This window comes from Hyposmocoma kahamanoa, unplaced genomic scaffold, assembly GCF_003589595.1.
Source record: "Hyposmocoma kahamanoa isolate Upper Pololo Valley unplaced genomic scaffold, ASM358959v1 120, whole genome shotgun sequence".
Taxonomy (NCBI): Eukaryota; Metazoa; Arthropoda; class Insecta; order Lepidoptera; family Cosmopterigidae; genus Hyposmocoma; species Hyposmocoma kahamanoa.
Window position 1 is genome coordinate 1 of NW_020653415.1, and position 19345 is coordinate 19345.

The 19345-nt window shown below is 37.5% G+C and overlaps 1 protein-coding gene across 1 annotated transcript; it reads left to right on the forward strand.

Moving 5' to 3' along the window:
* The first annotated feature begins 5318 nt into the window (after nt 1-5318).
* Nucleotides 5319-18792, forward strand: LOC113240156 (phenoloxidase subunit 2-like). Its single transcript, XM_026477389.1, has 12 exons — nt 5319-5450; nt 6611-6806; nt 9932-10040; nt 10670-10787; nt 13270-13478; nt 13597-13849; nt 14021-14173; nt 14460-14594; nt 17312-17499; nt 17589-17731; nt 17812-18047; nt 18137-18792. Exons 1-12 carry the CDS (start codon nt 5334-5336, stop codon nt 18362-18364), a joined length of 2085 nt encoding a protein of 694 aa, XP_026333174.1. The 5' UTR covers nt 5319-5333; the 3' UTR covers nt 18365-18792.
* The last annotated feature ends 553 nt before the right edge of the window (nt 18793-19345 follow it).

A 19345-nucleotide genomic window follows, 5' to 3' on the forward strand; every position in this document is an offset into this window, starting at 1 on the left:
TAATTAAGTTGCATTTATAAATAGAAAGGTTGATAGAAATAAGTTTCATGAATTGTTAAGATTTTTGTACATATCAGTTATTGTTAAGTTAGACCCAATAATAATTAGAAATGACGTAGCTCTTGTTAAGGCAACAGATAAGTTTAACAAAGAAGTATAATAAAAGCAAGAAATAAAATACGTTTTATTTATTTCCGCGAAGAATTTTTAACCATTACAAACATAAATACACTAAGCCTACGCACTAAACCTGCGCACTTTACTTTCTTAAAATTGGAGCAATGAAAATAACAATGAAAAGTAATAATGGATCTTGACAACGGGCTTCCACGATGTAACATGCCGTGACGGTCTGAGTCCGGCAGGGGACACGCCCAGCTGAACAGGTCTTCATCATGTTCGCATCCTTGCCAGATTAGGGCAATGTTAGTGGGTGGAAAGATGGAAGAATTGAAAACAGAAATGAACAGATTAAAAATAGATATACTGGGATTATGTGAGACAAGTTGGGAAGGAAGCAGAGGCTATTGGGACGGGGACTATAGAATAATTTACACTGGAGAAAAGTGAGAGACGAATGATACAGCTATAGGTTTAAATAAAAAGTGGGGAAATGAAAAAAATCTTCGAAGAACTAGTGTCGAGAAAAGCGCGGGAAACTTCTAACAATGCGGACATGATGCGGACGTACTTTTTGTAACATAAAATTTAAACTTGATTTTTATTGATTAATTCGTCATTCAATCATTTGAGTTACGTAGTGTAAATATTTTAGAAGTTAGTAAACATTAATTCTATTTGTGTATATATTGCTGTACATCTGGTAAGTTTTGTAAATATTTTCTCTATGTGAGTTACATGACCGAACCTCCTGATATTGCTTTGGGGGAGTTCACCCTGTTGGTCACAATGTAACTATACCTGTAAAGGGAAGCGGAATGGATACTGATATTTCAGTAAGTAGAGCCGATTGGTCTGTACAGCGAAAAAAAATCGCAAAAGAAAGAGGACACATCACTGTAACACTAATGACGCAAATGAATTAGATTCTCACTATGGCAGTATGGAGAAATTATCAAATACATTTACCGAAAATAGTTTCAAACAACCTTTAAACCCAAAAAGCTCTGAAAACCCCCCTCAGGGACCTTCAACAACTTTACACACTGATTATGACAAAATATTGAACAAAGAAGAACCTCGGTTCTTCATTATCATATATCATATCATTCTCCACAGCCCGAGATGCCAATGACTTCATTAAAAGCAGTAAATTAGAAAATTTTAAACTCCGTGCATTTATTCCAATGTTCAATGTCACCAGATTAGGCGTAGTCCGGGGTGTACCATCTGAGTGGACATCTGAGGAAATTCTAAATAATGTCTCTGTTCCATTGGGATGTGGGCAAATTATTAAAATTACGCGCCTTAATTTTAAAACACAGGTAAATGGGTCTACAGTTTGGAAACCTTCACAATCAGTTGTGTTCACATTTGATGGTCAAGTACTTCCCAAAAGAATATATATGTATATATGCTATAATGCATTGGCAGTAGAACTGTATACGTATCCAACTATCCAATGCTTTAATTGTTGCCGTTATGGTCATACGAAATTTGTTTGTCGCTCTCGCCTAGGTGCTTGCAATAAGTGTGCTCAGGAGCATAGGAGTGAAAGCTGCAATGTTGAGGAAAGCTGTGGATTGTGTATGATGTGTTCAGGGTATCATTATGCTATAACCAAAACTTGTCCAGAATGTAATCGTCAAAAAGAGATTAAATTGACTATGTCTCATAGTAGTATTTCTTATATGGAAACTTGCAAACTTCATCGACCAGTTTCAAAACCATATGCTGATGTAGTTTCAACAAAACTTACTCCAGTAAACACTAAAAATAATGTCAGACAATCCCACAATTCTCAAACTACCTCTTATAAAAAAACTGTTATTGAAACCACTCTCACCACCAAACGTAATGAAAGGGTACTATGAAGTAGCCCATAATGCTATTAATCCAAATTACAAAATGCCTTCTACATCAGCAAATGGTTGTGCATTACAACTACTGCTGACAGTGCTGACAGTTTAGAGAATCAGGATATAATAGAAACCATTATCACTATACTTAAGACCTTGTACAGAAAATACAGTCAAACCCTCCAACGTTACTGTGATAGTTGAAATACTCACTAGTTTAATTACTAAAAATAATGGATGGAGTATACTATCTAAAAAAGTGACCTAATTCATACAATTAGTAAACATAAAATTAATGTTATTGCATTATCTGAGACATGGTCGTCAACTACCAATGCCATGCAGGTTGAATGTGCAGAGCCCACTCTTAGCTTAAAACGACAACTTCTAAGTGATAAATTTTTATTTAAAACCTTTCAGTTTTCTCACCATCCTCTTTTCCATGAGCTACAAATTCTTGAAGAACATATATATCCACTTAATTACTGGCGACACAAACCCCCACCTGCCTCATTAATAGTTTCAGGAAACTCTTAGCTCTTCAAGCTCCCATTTACCGCTCTCCCGTCTTACCTGTATTTGTTAACACTTTGAGTCTCTCTTTAAGTCCTGTTATTTGTTACAACGTCGGTGTAGATAAAAATGACATAGAAGCAAACACTTTATTCAAGTTTAATACAGATGAAAAGATTCACACTTTATTTTTACAGATGCCTCAAAATGTTCAGATGCTGAAAATGGGGAGTAGGTGTTTTTCATGCTCAATACAATATTGTTCATAAAATTAAATTACCACCTGAGGCATCTGTATTTACAGGAGAATGCTTAGGCATTCTCAAAGCCCTTGAATATATTATAATAATGAAATTAAACAAATCTGTGATATTTAGCGATTCTAAAAGTTCATTACAAGCTATTAAAAAATTCCCATTCAAAATGAAGCCTTGTTATTCTGTTTTCTGTGATATTAGAGAAAAGCTTTTAAATGTAAATCTTTAAATTATTCAGTAGGTTTAGCATGGATACCGAGTCATCAAGGTATAAAAGGTAACGAAAGAGCTGATCAGTTGGCTAAAGACGCTGTGACTAGTGGAGATGTTCATCCATATATCAATTATTGCCATGATTTAATTTCCTTACCTAGAATCTATCTATTGGATTCCTGGGAAAAACTTTTAACTAAAACCTCTCAAACGAAAGGCAAACAATATTTCAAAGTACAGCCTCATATTCCTAAAAAAACCCTGGTTTACTCGGATAGAATGTAATAAAACAATTACTAGTATTATTGTACGAATGCGTCTTGGTCATGTGTGCACCCCTGCACACTAACTAGATTACATATTGCGTATAACCAGTGTGAATGTGCAAACGATACGGGTGACCTCGATTCATTTCCTGTCCCCGCTATGATCGTTCCTCTTTCCTAAATTCCCTAACAGACTTCAATGTTCCATTTCCTACCCGTCTGTCCTGTTTACTATCACATTCATATACCTACTATAATGTTTTATCTTCCTTTATCCTGGACAATGATTTTAAAATATGATTAATATGTATATGTTAATTTATAACCTTATCCTTATTATATTTATAATACTTATACCCTTGTGATCCACTTTTTCCAAGTGCTGCGATTCTTCCATTTTTTTTTTTCATTATAATCCTGTTTCTCTACCTTTTAACTTGACATTGGCAAAAAGTCGAAGCTCTATTGCCATAACATAAAAAAAATAGTATCACGCTCCGAAACGCAATTCGTCTTATGTGTTAAGTATATTTAAGTATAATATTAATCCATTGGTAAATAAATATTCTGATTATTATTGACAACGACAACACTAATTTTGTTTAATTAGATTATTTTAAGTTGTCGAAGAATTAAAATAATTTCGTTAATCATGCGTTAATCACATAAAATTATAAGTACCTACAAAAAAAAAGAAAACGTATGTGGTGTAAATTCAAAACGCACCCAAATTTGAGTTATTTTATTCAAATTTTCTTAAAATCACTTCAGTACTTTGGATTGGATCACAAACTAAGTATTAAGTAGGGATTGTACTGTAATAAATTGAAGAGAAACAAAACATGAGCGAGCCTGAGTCTAGCGTTGATGAAAAACTGATTTGTTATAGTTCAACTGATTCTTTCATCTACCATTTTCCTCGGTATAGTGGGGTGAAAAGTTGTGTGTTTCGTTCGGCTGCAAAGTTGTTTTGCGTGTCGTAACTTGAAACCCTCGCTGCACTCAGGATTTTATTTTCGAACCATTCTATTTTCCCTCGTTTCAATCTTAGAACTCTTCGCTTGCTCAGGTTTCAATACAAGCACAAACAACAACTGTGCAGCCTTGCATAACAAATAACTATTACTGTTGTCTATGCGCAACGCATCAGAGTAGGTACCACTTATCTAACTATTTCTACGACAAAGCAGCACTACCGTGTCCCGAATAATAGAGTACGCAAAACTCACAATATTATGTCTCACGACCAGTAACGCATATTTGCGATATTAAGACATAGATAAAAGGATATTTTGTGCTTGCAAATGGAAACTTTCCATCAGGTGTAGCTTCTGACTGCTATCTATACAGAAATTTAAAAAAAAATAATTTATTATTAGGTAGCATAGAGTAAAAACGTAAATCGTAAAACGGAAGTATTCAGGTCTCTTCAATGTTTTCGTAAACAAAGGGTTTATATGATTCACAACATTTTTTTGTCTTTAAATTGCTTTCTACAACATCCTGTGGTCCTCTTTCTAACCGGGAGTTAGCAAATGTTTATTACCCGCTATGAATACGCGCCAGCATCACAATTATCGATAACAATAAAGTTTCAAACTTTTATTTTTATTTTATAATGGTTGATGATAAGCTACACGCCTGTTCATAACAGTTGTAGTGTCCTCAGAGCTTTAGATCGCAAAAATTTGAAGGGCACTGCCACGGCGCCCGTCACCCTGAGACATAAGTTGATAAGTCCCATGTGCCTGTAATTTTACCAGCACCCTTACCCTTCAAAACACAGTAATGCTGACATTACTGCTTGGCAACAGAAATAGGTAAGATGGCAGACTTCCCTGGACGAACTCTTTCACAAGGAGCTCTACTGCTACTAACAGTTCTCACGGAAACCACAGTTTATCAGTTCCGTTTAGTGGTTTTGCGCCCCGAAGCAGTACTAATGTTGCACTCCAACCCAAAACCATATAATGTACAAAAACCAGAATATGATCTAGTCTTGTCACATCACTTCACAGGTCACTGTGAAGTGTAGTTACCTCACATTAGGTCTTAGTTGTATTATATTAACGGGTTTTTCAGGAATTAGTAGTGAAAAATTTAAGATGGCAGACGAATTCACCGTAAAAAGTCTGACTCTACTGTTCGACCGTCCCAGCGAACCTCTCATCACCCCAAAGGGTGATAACAAAGCTGTCTTTCAATTGACTGACCAGTTTGTCGTAAGTTGAAAACTAACTATAGATAGTTTAATGTTACTACTATAATAATAATTACTACTGTAATATTTGTATGGCGTACATTTATTTATCTCGTGCGTTTATGTGCAATTTGTGGTTGTCTATGTGCGTCCATGGAACCCGCTCGTTTATCTGCGGCAGGTAATATAAATATATTTGTACCATAATATAGGTACAGACTGTCCCACGGTTATGCGACACGGAGGGAAAGTACTTTCACTTTAAATTAAAATTAAATTAAATTGGACTTTATTCATCAAACACACCCACACATGTTACAAAGAACATCACACGATTTTGCGTACTAACAAATTATGAGCTATGAGTGATGGAAAGGACGAAATCTCAACATAGTGCTGTTTTTCAGTCTCCGCCTGTGTTCTCTATCGAATATTGTCGGAACATAATTTTGAGCTAGAGGACTACAACAAAACAAACATCATTCATCTAACTTAAATCTAACTAAAAATCTAACTATTTATTTACTTTACAGTATGTCGGTTACAAGTGATAATAATAAAAAACAAACAAATCTAATCAGGACGACTTTAATTGAACTGTGTTCCTTTTTATTTAAAATATTATATTACTTGAAAGGAATTAATCCTTATAATTGACCCTGTCGATCAGCATCATAAAAATACAGAATGCTTTTTTTACATTTTGTCGATTTTATTCCCAGGTATAGCAAACAACTTTTCCAAATCTTTGAATACAGTATTACTTATTTTTAAACATAAAATAATATCTCAATGAAGCAAAACATCCTGTCTACAATATTTAACGTGTACTTTCTCTCTTTTCATGCCCTTTAAACACTATTTTTTAAATTACATAGTCGTGGGACAACCCGTGTAATATTTTCCACATGAATATTATAACTACGACTTGATTTTCTTCTCAACTAAATTGTAGGAGTTCCTTAAATTCTGCTAAGATTTAAACATATTGCTTAATATATAGCACATATAGTTATACAAACGTGAATATTTTTTCTCTTCGAAGTAAAATACCCTAATAGATATTTAGAAAGGTATTCTTGTATAATAACTAACGAGGTACGGATTTTTAGATTACGAAGGTTCTGAAAAGAAAACCTGCGTACCTAGCAGTAATCGATTCTAAAACAGCACACCTTTTAGCCTCCAGATTACGAGAACAACGGCTTAGACCTCAACAACCGCTTCGGCGAGGATGCTACCGAGACGATCCCACTGAAGAACTTGAGCCAGGTGCCACAATTTCCCAATGCGTCGCAGCTACCACCCGATGCAGACTTCTCTCTCTTCCTGCCGAAACACCAAGAGATGGCTACGGAGGTCATCGATGTACTTATGAGTGAGTAAGAGTTACGATGCGACCTCTTTCATCGTCATCCTACCTTTTTATCACCCTTTTATCTAGTTCCTGACCACCTACTACTTTGAGTTTTGAATCGTTTTTAAATTCCTCTCACTTTTCGTCTTTCCGTCGACACTGTCTACTAAATTTCCGAAGCGGGCACACGTACTCAACTTTTCATAAAATTCTGACCAGTTAAATCATGTAACCTATCTGCTTGTAAAGTATTATATTTGTAATACCATTGAAAATCATGTAACCGAAATGCTTATAAGCATAGTATTTCTAGAAAATACGGGCCTTTTTCGGGTAAGTTCCTTTTTTTACCTATTAACGTGTATCTAATTAAAGTAGGTTGTGTTATTATACGATTGTACCTGATGTTTTATTACAGCCTTTACGCTTTTACTATACCTGTTCTTATCCCTTCCTGTACCTTCTCTTTCTTATTTCTACAATAAAATGCATGTGGACCAAGCCTCCTATTTAATTGCACATTTACTACTTTCCCTATAGATCTATATAGCTTGATTGATATAAAAGTGCTTAGAATTGTGTAAAAATATTTGAATGTAGTACAACCATAGCCCACCTCAAAATAAAATTTCATTATATGTTTGCATTTTATACGAGTCTTATGTTTTTATATCTTTGAACTTCTTATATTTCACAAATATATGGTGGGGTGAAAGTTTATATTAAAACGTTTGTAAACAATTATCTCCATTCTGTGTCGCACATGTCTACATTAATTTGCCGCGAGTTAAGCAAAATAATACCGATTGAAATATCTACCTATTACAAGAGGAGATAAAATTAAAACAATAAAACCTGTAATAAAACATCTGTTTCACATAAAAAATATTACAGCATAATACAACGAGGATAAAAATGTGTAAAAACTTTAATGGTTAAATGAAGAGATTGTATAATATAGCTCTGATGGCGCTTTTTCTTTAACGTTCAAATAGAACTCGAAATTAAAAAGTAAAATGAAAAACATCGAATCAACACAGCAGACCTAACGAGTTAAGGCCTATTTAGATAAAGAGAGAGTTTATCGTCTCGAAGATACGATTATCGAAAGAATATAAAAAACTTTCCTCGTGTAAACATTCGCGATTATCGAACGTCCACGTGAGCGATAATCGCCTCGCCTTTCAATATTGAACGACTAAACAGAACTCGAAAGCAAAAATCGTATTTCGAGTTTCTGTGCAAGCCGTTTCTGCCACGAGTGCAGTGCGCGAGGGAGTTTTGATTATCACTGCTTTTCTAAGACAAGAATTAATGAAACGAGAACGAAAAAAAATTTTGGATTAAGAAATGTTATAAAATTTGAAAAAAAAAATGTATATTTTTCTACAATGCAATGAACTTAATATTATCAGCAGTTCCAAATTTGAATGATTTTTGCGTCATTTCGATATATCCATAGTCAATATCGCAGTAATCACAGAACTCGAATGGCGATTCTCGCACTCAAAACGGTTCGAACCGATTTGTACGATAATCGTATGAACTTGAAAAAATGTCATACGAGATCGTGTTTAGACAAGTCGAAAACTCGTAAGCAAGAATCTCCTTACTACATATTTATCTGTGTAAACAGTCGAGGAGGCGATTAAGTTGCTTGCGAATCTCGTATGACATAATCGTAGGCGATATTTTAGTTCTTGCCTGAATGTAAACTTTATGATACGATAATCTTATGGCGATTATTGCTTACGATAATCACCTACGAGTTTTCGTCACGAAGCGTGCGAGAAACTCTCTCCATCTAAATGGGCCTTTAGAGTGAATTAATGTATTTTTTAGTACATAATATTTTGTATTGACTCCATCTGTAGCTCTGTTGGTAGAGTGGCGGCCCTAATTTGGGATACAGACGCAAGTTCGAGTCCTGTCAGAATATTTTTTTGTGTTAAAACTTTGTATTAATAATTATAACAAGCCAGTAGAGTAATTTCACAAAAAATAAACGAATATCATGGTAGCAAAACATCATAACATTCAATAAAATCAAAAGCTTGGGTTTTATTGCAATTGTTAGAGAACTGGTAAAGTTTGTAATGACAAAGATTATATTTGTTTTTTCAAACAAACCGACGTTTCGGACCCTTTACAGGTTCCATGGTCACGGTTGACTGAGGTGGTACAGTCATCAACCAGTTATGTCTAATAATAATAATAATAAGCAAACCACCCTATTTTTTCACTATAGTTACAAAAGTTATTAATTAAATACCTTATTTTTAATTTTACAAAGAAAAGGTGTTACAGACAAGATCGGAAGAGTCCTCAGACGTGCATCTATCAAGACCTATTTCAAGCACCTGAGGAAGATTTCTCAGTTCCTGAGAGCTGTGAAATGTAACATGCCCTTACAGGATGCAGGAGTTTACAAGCTTGACTGTGAGTGCGGTATCTCTTATATTGGACAAACGAAGCGAAGTATTTGTACCCACGTCAAAGAACATATAGCTGATGTCAAACACCGTCGCGTAAACATGTCTGCAGTCTGCGAGCATGTCATGGATAAACGTACACATTCAATGAAGTTTGACAAACCCCAGGTCCTTACAAAAGAAATCCGTTGTCTACCCAGGATGATGCGAGAGTCCATTGAAATTAAAAAACATTCTAATTTCAACAGGGAAGATGGTTTCTCCGCACCACCAGTTTGGGATCCTGTATTTCCTCTGATGAAAAATCCCAAACAGACATACAGTAGACTACAGTACTAATTAATATGTTTTAATTTATTCAAATTTCTATTATTAATTAATAATAAATAGAACTTAATAAAAATTCATTCAATAAAATAATTTGTAAAACGTAATGTAGCGTAAATTAGAATGTTTCTTTGTAAAATTAAAGGTATTAATAACTCTTGTAACTATAGTGAAAAATTAGGGTGGCTCGCATTAATATTAGACAAACTGGTTGAAGGCTGTACCACCTCAGTCAACTGTGACCATGGAACCTGTAAAGGGCCCGAAACGTCGGTTTGTTTGAAAAAACAAATATACGCGATTTAAATCCGGAAAAATAGTTTCATTTCCTATGTGTAATAATCGCGAAAACCTAAGAACTAGAGACAAAGATAATATTTCTTACAGGTGTGCCTGAGAATCAGCTGGCAGACTTCCTTTCCACCTGTGCCTTCTCCAGGGTGCATCTAAACCCGCAGCTTTTCAACTATTGTTTCTCTACAGCTTTGATGCACAGGTATAATAATAATCCTTTATTCAAATTAAGTATAAAAACTTAAGAAGTATTTAGCCTGGCTCTTACTCCCGTTCCGAGATAAAGTTTCTTTAATAACACAATGCTAATTGCAATGTGTTTAGTGTGAATCACACTTCTTAAATTGATAATACCGCTTACTAGTACGGTTTTAAAAATCTTTTTTTTTTTTAATAGAACTCACTCCTTAATTTATGGTAGTCTGAGTAATACGGCATGCTAGTGCGGTATTACACGTCGTAATTTTGAAAAACATAACCTATTTGTCGAATCGCCGGACAACTTCTTCTTGAGCTACATACCACTATTATTTTATATTTAGGTAAGTATATAAACATGGAGTACCCCAGAAGCACAAAATAATTTAACGTTTTTCTACATTAATCATTTATTAAACTGCTATCAGTGCATACACCTTTTCCAGTAGGTGCAGTGCAATATGTTAACTATTTAAAACTACATGAAATTATGTTTGCATATTATCAAGACAAATTTACAGAAAGATCATTCATAAAACACAATAATGGTATTTCCTACCAGCCAGCCATTTGTCGCTAATCGCGTGCGGCCGCACAGACTTTTATAAATAACGAATTATATTTTATCCCCAGACGAGACACGCGCAATGTGCCGATTCCCAATCTCGCAGAGACATTTCCATTCAAATTCATGGATTCACATGTGTTCCAGCAGGCTCGCGAATCCACGCAAGTCTTGGAAAACGCAGAGGTAATGAATATTTTTATTTAATGTTACAAAATAAGTAACGACACATTGTTTCATAGATTGGGTTCCCAGCTTCTCAGATCTTGATTAAATTATTTATGAGACCATTCGATAACATCAACTACTACATACATAAAAAAGACCTGGCCCAGCAGTGCGAGGTTAGTTTTCTTTTAGTTCAGTAAATTAACTGCTTTCAGTATATCACATATTCATTTCTTACACTATGAAACAATTTTTCCCTTTCCTTCACAACACATATCGCATTTTTTATCAGATTCCAAAAATAACATAGGTTTTTTTAATTATTTTTCTTTGGAATATAAAAAGGGATCCAATATACTTAACTAAGCATAGTCCTACAAAATTGTATACATACACATATGTATACAGTTTGACTGCAGGATCAAAACGAGTCTCAATTGAGCAAAAAGTTACAAACTGACACTCAATGTGGTTAAAAATACTTAAATAATATAATTACTAAATATTCAACAAAAACTTGTGAAATTAATGAAATTCGACATTCTTTTGTCTTTTTACATCGTCATTTTTTTTAATTTACAATTTTTAGTGTCATGTCTAATAACCTCTGGTAAGCTGTTTAATATGTATGGAATACGTTTCTTTAAAGTCCTATCTCCATAGTAGTTGGTCACTCTTGGGAGTATAAATCTACCAGAGGTCATCGACCTTGAGGCCATGAGAACCATAGTGGCCTAATTCAATGGACAAGCCATAGTGGCCTATCTTACTTAGGCCAGTATGGCACCTCAAATTTAGATCACAGACTAAAAACCATAACAATGATTATGCTACCATCTAGTGAAAATTCGTTGTATCACTTTTAGGCCTTTCTGGTTCCATCAAAATGATCAATTTGAACTGGAAAAAATCATAAACTCAATATTGTAAAAAAATGAGTTAGGCCACTATGGTTCTCATGGCCTCGTATTATAGTTGTTATCAACCGTACACAATGAATGTATGATTGAAATGTAAGTCCTTAGCTATCAAGGGCATAGTTTAGTATGGGGTCTAGCAATCCATATACAAACATTTTAACGCGCTAGGTGGCACTTTGAAACTTCTTCTTGTCGTATCGATGACATGCATTTATGCCCACTATTGCGGCCCAGAACTCAGTCAAACCGATCGCTAGTAACTATTAGTGACTACTAGTAGCCCCATGAAATCCTCGTGCGTGCAGGGATTAAGGCACGCAGGGCACGATATGAGGTGGGCCATTGTTTGAGTCACACCGTACAAACAGTTCAGGTTAGAACCATCAGAAAATCCCCGCCTGAAGAAATTGTCCTTGCTCCGACCAACCAGAGTCCAAAGCCTATTTAAAGACCTCCAGATCGGCATGGCAATTCGTGTCCAGAAGGAAGACTCTCAGAAGGCGGGACAAACGTAAATGGTACTCTTCCGCGCCAAAGTTTGCATCTCGCCTGAGCCGGTTCAATGCTCGACACATTTGACAAAAATGTCCAACTCCTCTGTCTCTATTGCGGTGTGAAGTGATCGTGCATAAGCTGCCGAGTGTCGATAGCCATTTTTGCTCTTTCACAAGATGCTGCTACATTTCTGCGGATGTCTGGTGGCGCTATGCTAGCTAGTGGGTACAGCAGTCTTGCCGGGGTTGGCTTAAGATAGCCAGTTATGATCCGGCAAGTCTCATTGAAGACTGTATCCACTAATTTTGCATGAGTAGAACGGCTCCAAACGAGGCATGCGTATTCGCCAGCAGAAAAGGAAAATGCCAGCCCAGTAGTATGCATGACTTGGTGGGAAGCTCCCCACTTGGTGGTGATGAGATTCCGCAGTAAATTGTTGCGTGAGTGTACCTTCCCCTTGACTGTGCTTTCACAATTTTTCGCAAGGCGTCCTGACGACTTACCACTTAAGACGAGTTGATGGGCTATCTGGTTTGCGGTGATCAGACTAGAAGATAAGGGTGGGGATGGATCACTAGTAAGCTTTCGGATAGTATTCCATGCCTTTTTACTGTTACGAGTCATGTCAATATTAAAAACAGTGCTGATCCAACTATCTCGTCGATTTTCGCCTATCCCTGACAGCAGCTCCTCACCAACCAATGCGCTCTCATCAGAGGACGGGTCATCGCTGTATAACGACTCATACTCCTGCAGCTGTTCTACAGATTACCACACGCATTTGTACGTCTTGGCGGTCTTACTAAGCGCTTTCTTCAGCTTCAGAGTATTCGGAGCTTTGCGCAGATTTTGTGTTTCAGTACAGTCAGAGCTAAAACATGGACGAGCTTGGGGTCCATTGGGTACATCAGAGTATGGTATGTAATACTTCACACCCAGACGCAAGACTTCGACTAGTCAATAGACTTTTGTTCGAATATCGCCTCCAGAGCAATGGAACAAGATCCGTCAAAGTATAACTTGATATGCTGCCGTCCGTACCTATTTATTATATCAAATATGTATATTAACTTTTTGTGTTACAGCGTACGCCAATTATTATCCCAAGAGACTTCACTGCCACGGATTTAGAAGAAGAACATCGTCTGGCGTACTGGCGTGAAGATATTGGCGTCAACTTGCATCACTGGCACTGGCATCTCGTGTATCCTTTTACTTCTTCCAACAGAGCCATTGTGGCTAAAGACCGTCGTGGTGAACTCTTCTTCTATATGCACCAGCAGATCATTGCGCGGTACGTACGCACGATACGAAACGAAAAATCAATCCAGCTCACGGAATAAAACCTTTACCAAAACAGTTTACCCGTTAAATTCGTTTTATTACTTTTAAAAATCAATCTTATTCAACAGTTACAACGTTGAACGTCTCTGCAACTCACTGAAACGAGTAGTCAAGTTCAGCAACTGGAGGGAACCAATTCCAGAAGCATACTTCCCTAAGCTGGACAGTCTGACGTCAGCACGCGTTTACGCCCCGCGGCAGTCAGATATGCGCTGGCAAGATGTGAACCGCCCTGCCGACGACTTAAATATTACTATTCCAGACATGGAGAGATGGAGGAGGAACATTACCGAAGCAATTTCCACTGGAAGAGTGAGATTGGTAAGGATATTTACATTACCTTGGAGGCTGTACTTAGTACTTTATTTCATCTATGCTAGCCATGCATCCTCCTGATATCAAAAATTGGCATCCTGTTTGTACTACTTTTGTTCGACTTTTTACCGCTATCTCCGTAATTTTTCTAAGAGTAATACGTAACAAATATTTTAGGAGGACGGTAGCACTCAAGACCTGAACATCGACATGTTGGGCAATTTGGTAGAATCCAGCATTTTGTCACCCAACCGGCAGTTGTATGGCGCTCTACACAACAACGGACATGTGTTCACAGCATACATGCATGACCCTGTCCATCGTTATTTAGTAAGTGAAAAAAAAATGAGGTTGTAACCTTAGCATCTAGTTTCATGACTAATCCTCCTTAGTAATTTCCAATGCTGGAACGTGACCGAAGAGGCTTTTACAATGAATATCTATATGGTCCTTTGTCCCACTGATAAGAATACGCTAGCCTTGCGGAAGAAAGTATCGGTGCTGGCAAGGTACAAAAACTCCAGCTAGAAAGCGCAAATTCTTTAAATTCAATTAGGTGATTATCGGCATACTAATTTTTGTGTCTCAATTCTCATGAATGCCACACACTGTACAGGAAAACTTCGGCGTGATGGCAGACGAAGCAACGACCATGCGCGATCCGTTCTTCTACCGCTGGCATGCATTCATCGACGACCTCTTCCAGCAACACAAACAATCACCCTACGTTAGCCCTTATTCTCGCTCTGAGGTAAAGTCATCTCTACATCACAACCAATCAAACGTGATTGATAAATAATAAATACTGTTGACGGTTATAAATGGTTACGACATCTCTAGGTATGGCTATGAATGGTTGGCTATGAAGCCTTACACCCAGTAAACCATAGTAGTGGCTGTATATGGTATGGTCGAAATATACTAACGTCGTTCACGAATCACGCTTTACACACATTGACTTACAATTATATGGACGTCGGGTCCGCGCTAAAAAGTGTCCGAACTTATAGGGCGTTAAAATCGTATACAGAGCGTCATTCACGGTTTAGTCTTCGTTTGTTTCTTCTGACAGCGAAGCAAGCAAAATAAGACAGTACTGCGATGACATTACAATTTAAATTCAACGTTTTAGCTTTTTCATATTCCTTTACATGTCACTACGTTTAAATAGGTTGACTTGGGACATTTTTTTCGTGGCTTTTGTATTAGACCCGTCGTCCATTTATTTGTAAGTCAATGTTTACACAGGTTATTATATGTTTAACTCCTTTATTTACTCAAAACCAAAGAGATGATTAGGGGGACATTTTTTTTTGTAATGTCCAGTGACGGGACGAACAAGTCGTGCGCCTAGAGTTGGGTCGTGGATAAATATCATTGGGATAAATACTCAGTAGAAAGATAAATATAGATAAATATCCATTTATTTATCCATTTTTACTCGATATTTATCCAAAAACGTGGATAAATATTTTTAATCGTGTTTTATTATTTATATAGTAAAACAAAGTACATTTTTAAGCTTAATTGTAAACATTGATATAATTTAGTAGCATGCACGTATAGTATATTGCTTGTTACACCTTTTTTCTATACGCAGCGATAAAAAGAGTACGTTTATTAAGTACCGTAAATCCCTGTATTTTTGCGTGAATCTTATAATTTTTTAAATGCGTAGTTTCTAAAAAAAAATCTCTACACACAATATTAAACAGCTGTCTAACATTTTGCATGAATTTTTTTTTCAAATTACTAAGTTAGTCCGTTATTGTACAGTTGTTCAGCTTCGTACTCGTATATAGAATATAAGGATTTTTGGTTGTTCAATATTTTATTTTTAAAAACTGTACAGACTTCGTTGGAAATACTTAAACATTAATTAATTCTAATACAAAGGAAATTCAATTCAAAATTTTGCCAAAGCCTAATTTCGCTACCGACTAATTTACATGAATGCGAAAGAGACGGAGAGAGCACTCGATGGCACTCAATGGCATTCAAAGGCACTCAATGGCACTCAAAGGCACTCAAAAGCGCACAAAAGCACTCGCGGGCACTCATAGGCACTCGCTGGCACTCAAGGCACTCAAAAGCACTCAAAGGCACTCGCGGGTCCTCATTGGCATTAACTGGCACTCAAAAGCACTCGAAAGCACTCGCTAGCTCTCAATGGCACTCAAAAGCACTCATAAACAGACTTTGGCACTCAAAAACAGACTTTGGCACTCGCGGGAACGTAAAGGCACTCGCGGGCACTTAAAGGTACTCGCGGGCACCCAAAGGCACTCAAAGGCACTCGATGGCACTCAAAAGCACTCTAAGGCGCTCGCGGGCACTCCCGGGCACTCAAAGGCACCCAAAAGCACTCGCTGGCACTCAAAGGCACTCGCGGGCCCTCAAAGGTACTCGCGGCCACTCAAAAGCACTCGCGGCCACTCAAAGGCACTCGAAGGTATTCAAAGGCACTCGATGGCATTCAAAGCACTCAAAAACACTCAGAGGCACTCGCAGGCACTCCCGGGCACTCAAAGACACCCAAAAGCGCTCGCTGGTACTCAAAGGCACTCGCTGGCACTCAAAGGCACTCAAAGGCACTCGCTGACATTCAAAGGCACTCGCCGGCTCTCAAAGCACTCAAAAACACTCAGAGGCACTCGTAGGCACTCGCAGGCACTCCCGGACACTCAAAGACACCCAAAAGCACTCGCTAGTACTCAAAGGCACTCGACAGCACTCACAGGCACTCAAAGGCACTCGCTGGCACTCAAAGACAGTCACTGGTACTCAAAGGCTCTCGAAGGCACTCGAGGGCACTCAGAGGCACTCAACGGCACTGGTTGGCACTCAAAAGCTCTCAAAAGCACTCGCTACTACTCAAAGGCACTCGCTAGTACTCAGAGGCACTCGCACGCCTTGCTAACTCGCATATCTCTGGTGGAATAGCAGCCTAATCAAATCTTTTCATGCGAATGCTCGCCGGTGAAGGAGGTAGTTTGTAATGTAATGCTCAAAAACGAATGTTTACAAGCGAATGCACGCCGGTGAGGGAGCGCCCGTACATAAAACAATGGCAAAATGAGAAGTAATCGCACGTAATTATTTAATAAAAAATTTATTCTAATGAATTTTATTACAAAAAAACACAAAAAAATATTTATCCATGTTTTAGAACAAATACACAGTAAAAATGGGTATTTATTGGATATTTATTCCTTGATGGTTATATATATTTAAGCTGCACGCCTGTCCATAACAGTTGCAATGTCACTCAGAGCTATAAATCGCAAAAATCTGAGAGGCACTGCCACTGCGCCCGTGACCCTGAGACCCTTCAAATCCGGAACAAAGAACCGGTAAATGACATATCTCAGACCATCGAAAATTCCATCATGATTAGAACGTGCACTTAGTTAGGGCATCAACGACAGTACGTAACATTGTTACAAATTAACTCTAAGATTTTTGTAGTTAGAGAACCCAGGCGTGCAAGTACAATCAGTGGCCATCGAAAATGTGGAAGGTGATGGTGCGCAAAATACCCTGAATACATTCTGGATGCAAAGCGATGTTGACCTGTCTCGTGGCTTGGATTTCTCCAATCGTGGACCTGTCTACGTACGCTTCACACATCTTAACCATCGTCGGTTCCGTTACGTGTAAGGATTACTATATTTCCACTTGTATTTTGCAATCCGATAATATTCTGCGAATTCATTATCGTAAGTAAATTACGCTTGTTACATAGAATTAATGTGAACAACACCGGCATGGCTCGGCGCGCTACAGTCCGCATCTTCCTGGCACCCAAGTTCAATGAACGCAATCAGCCGTGGATTCTCTCTGACCAGCGGAAGATGTTCATCGAGATGGACAAATTTGTCACTACACGTAAGCCGCAGTAGTAACATTGCAATTGATAATTTCATTTTATCGTCGATAAAATTACTTAACATTCATTTCTTCTACAGTAAAAGCCGGGCAGAGCACTATAAACCGTGACTCGACGGAATCTTCCGTGACCATCCCATTCGAGCAGGTCTTCCGCAACTTGAGCGTCCAAGGCGAAAACCCTCGGCAAGACGCTCTCGCCGCTTTCAACTTCTGCGGCTGCGGCTGGCCTCAACACATGCTCGTACCCAAAGGCACGGAAGCTGGCGCGCAGTTCCAGCTTTTCGTCATGCTGTCTAACTACGACTTCGATAGGGTAATGACACTCAAGCTTAACATTTGATACTATGTAGAGGAGATCACTGCAGGACTTTCAATTAGCTTACAAATAACGTCATCTTACAGGTGGAACAAGATGACGGGCGTGACCAGACTTGCAAAGAGGCATCGAGCTTCTGCGGACTTCGCGACCGCCTGTACCCCGACAAGCGTGCCATGGGCTTCCCCTTCGATAGGCCTTCTACCTCCGCCAACAATATTAACGACTTCATCCTCTCAAATATGGCGCTGCAAGACGTCACTATCAAACTGCAGAATTCCACCGAGCCCAACCCTAGGAATCCCACGCAATAGACGACGGCATTTTTTCGACGAGGCAATACGTTCTAAAACAACTTGAGATGTTTAGATACCACCACTTAAGATTTTAAAAGAATAATGAAACAAATTGTGTTTTTGTGCTTTCTTGTGTAATCATTGCGGACATATATATCCATACCTAAAACATTATTTAGGAGACAGTTAATAATTTATTTTTACTAAGAAAATTGATAGTGAATAAAAGCTATTCAGGTTGTTTTAGTGTAATTGGAAAATTCAATAGGTTTGAGTGTTCATTAGGAGAATTAAGTAAGTTTCATTTATAAATAGAAAGGTTGATAGAATTAAGTTTAATGAATTGTTAAGATTTTTGTACATATCAGTTATTGTTAAGTTAGACCCAAGTATAATTATAAATGACGTTGCCGTTGTTAAGGCAATAGAGAAGTTTAATACAGAAGTATAATACAAGCAAGAAATAAAATGCAATGTATCTTTTATTTCCACGAAGAATTTGCAACCATTGTAAACATGAGAGTATGGTCGTTACGGAAAGGGACAACAAAAGAAATAGTTTTGACATTCCAAGTTTTTTTTTACAACATGTAAAAATATCTTTGTTAGCAGATTCATGTATCTAAACGCATGATTGAATCTCATCATAATAAAATACACTAGACGTAACGCCATACCAACCAATGCTTGAAGACTGCACGAAAAGTGTACTTTGGATACAGCCAGCCCAATATTAATATGGTTGCATAAGTTGCACTACATAAGTGTTGACTCTATAGTGTGAATTAGAGTGTGCAGAGATGCGCGTGAGTTTATGAGCATATTGTACCTCGTTTATAAAAAAAGACTACATATAACGGCATCCTCTATCGTGGCAAATATAGACCCTTAGCTTGCAGTGAAACGTGTGGAAAGATTAATCTGCTGCAATATTTCTGGAACTGCATCGAACCCTACTCACAAAGATTATTAAAAAATCCTGTCAGACCAAACTTTTCG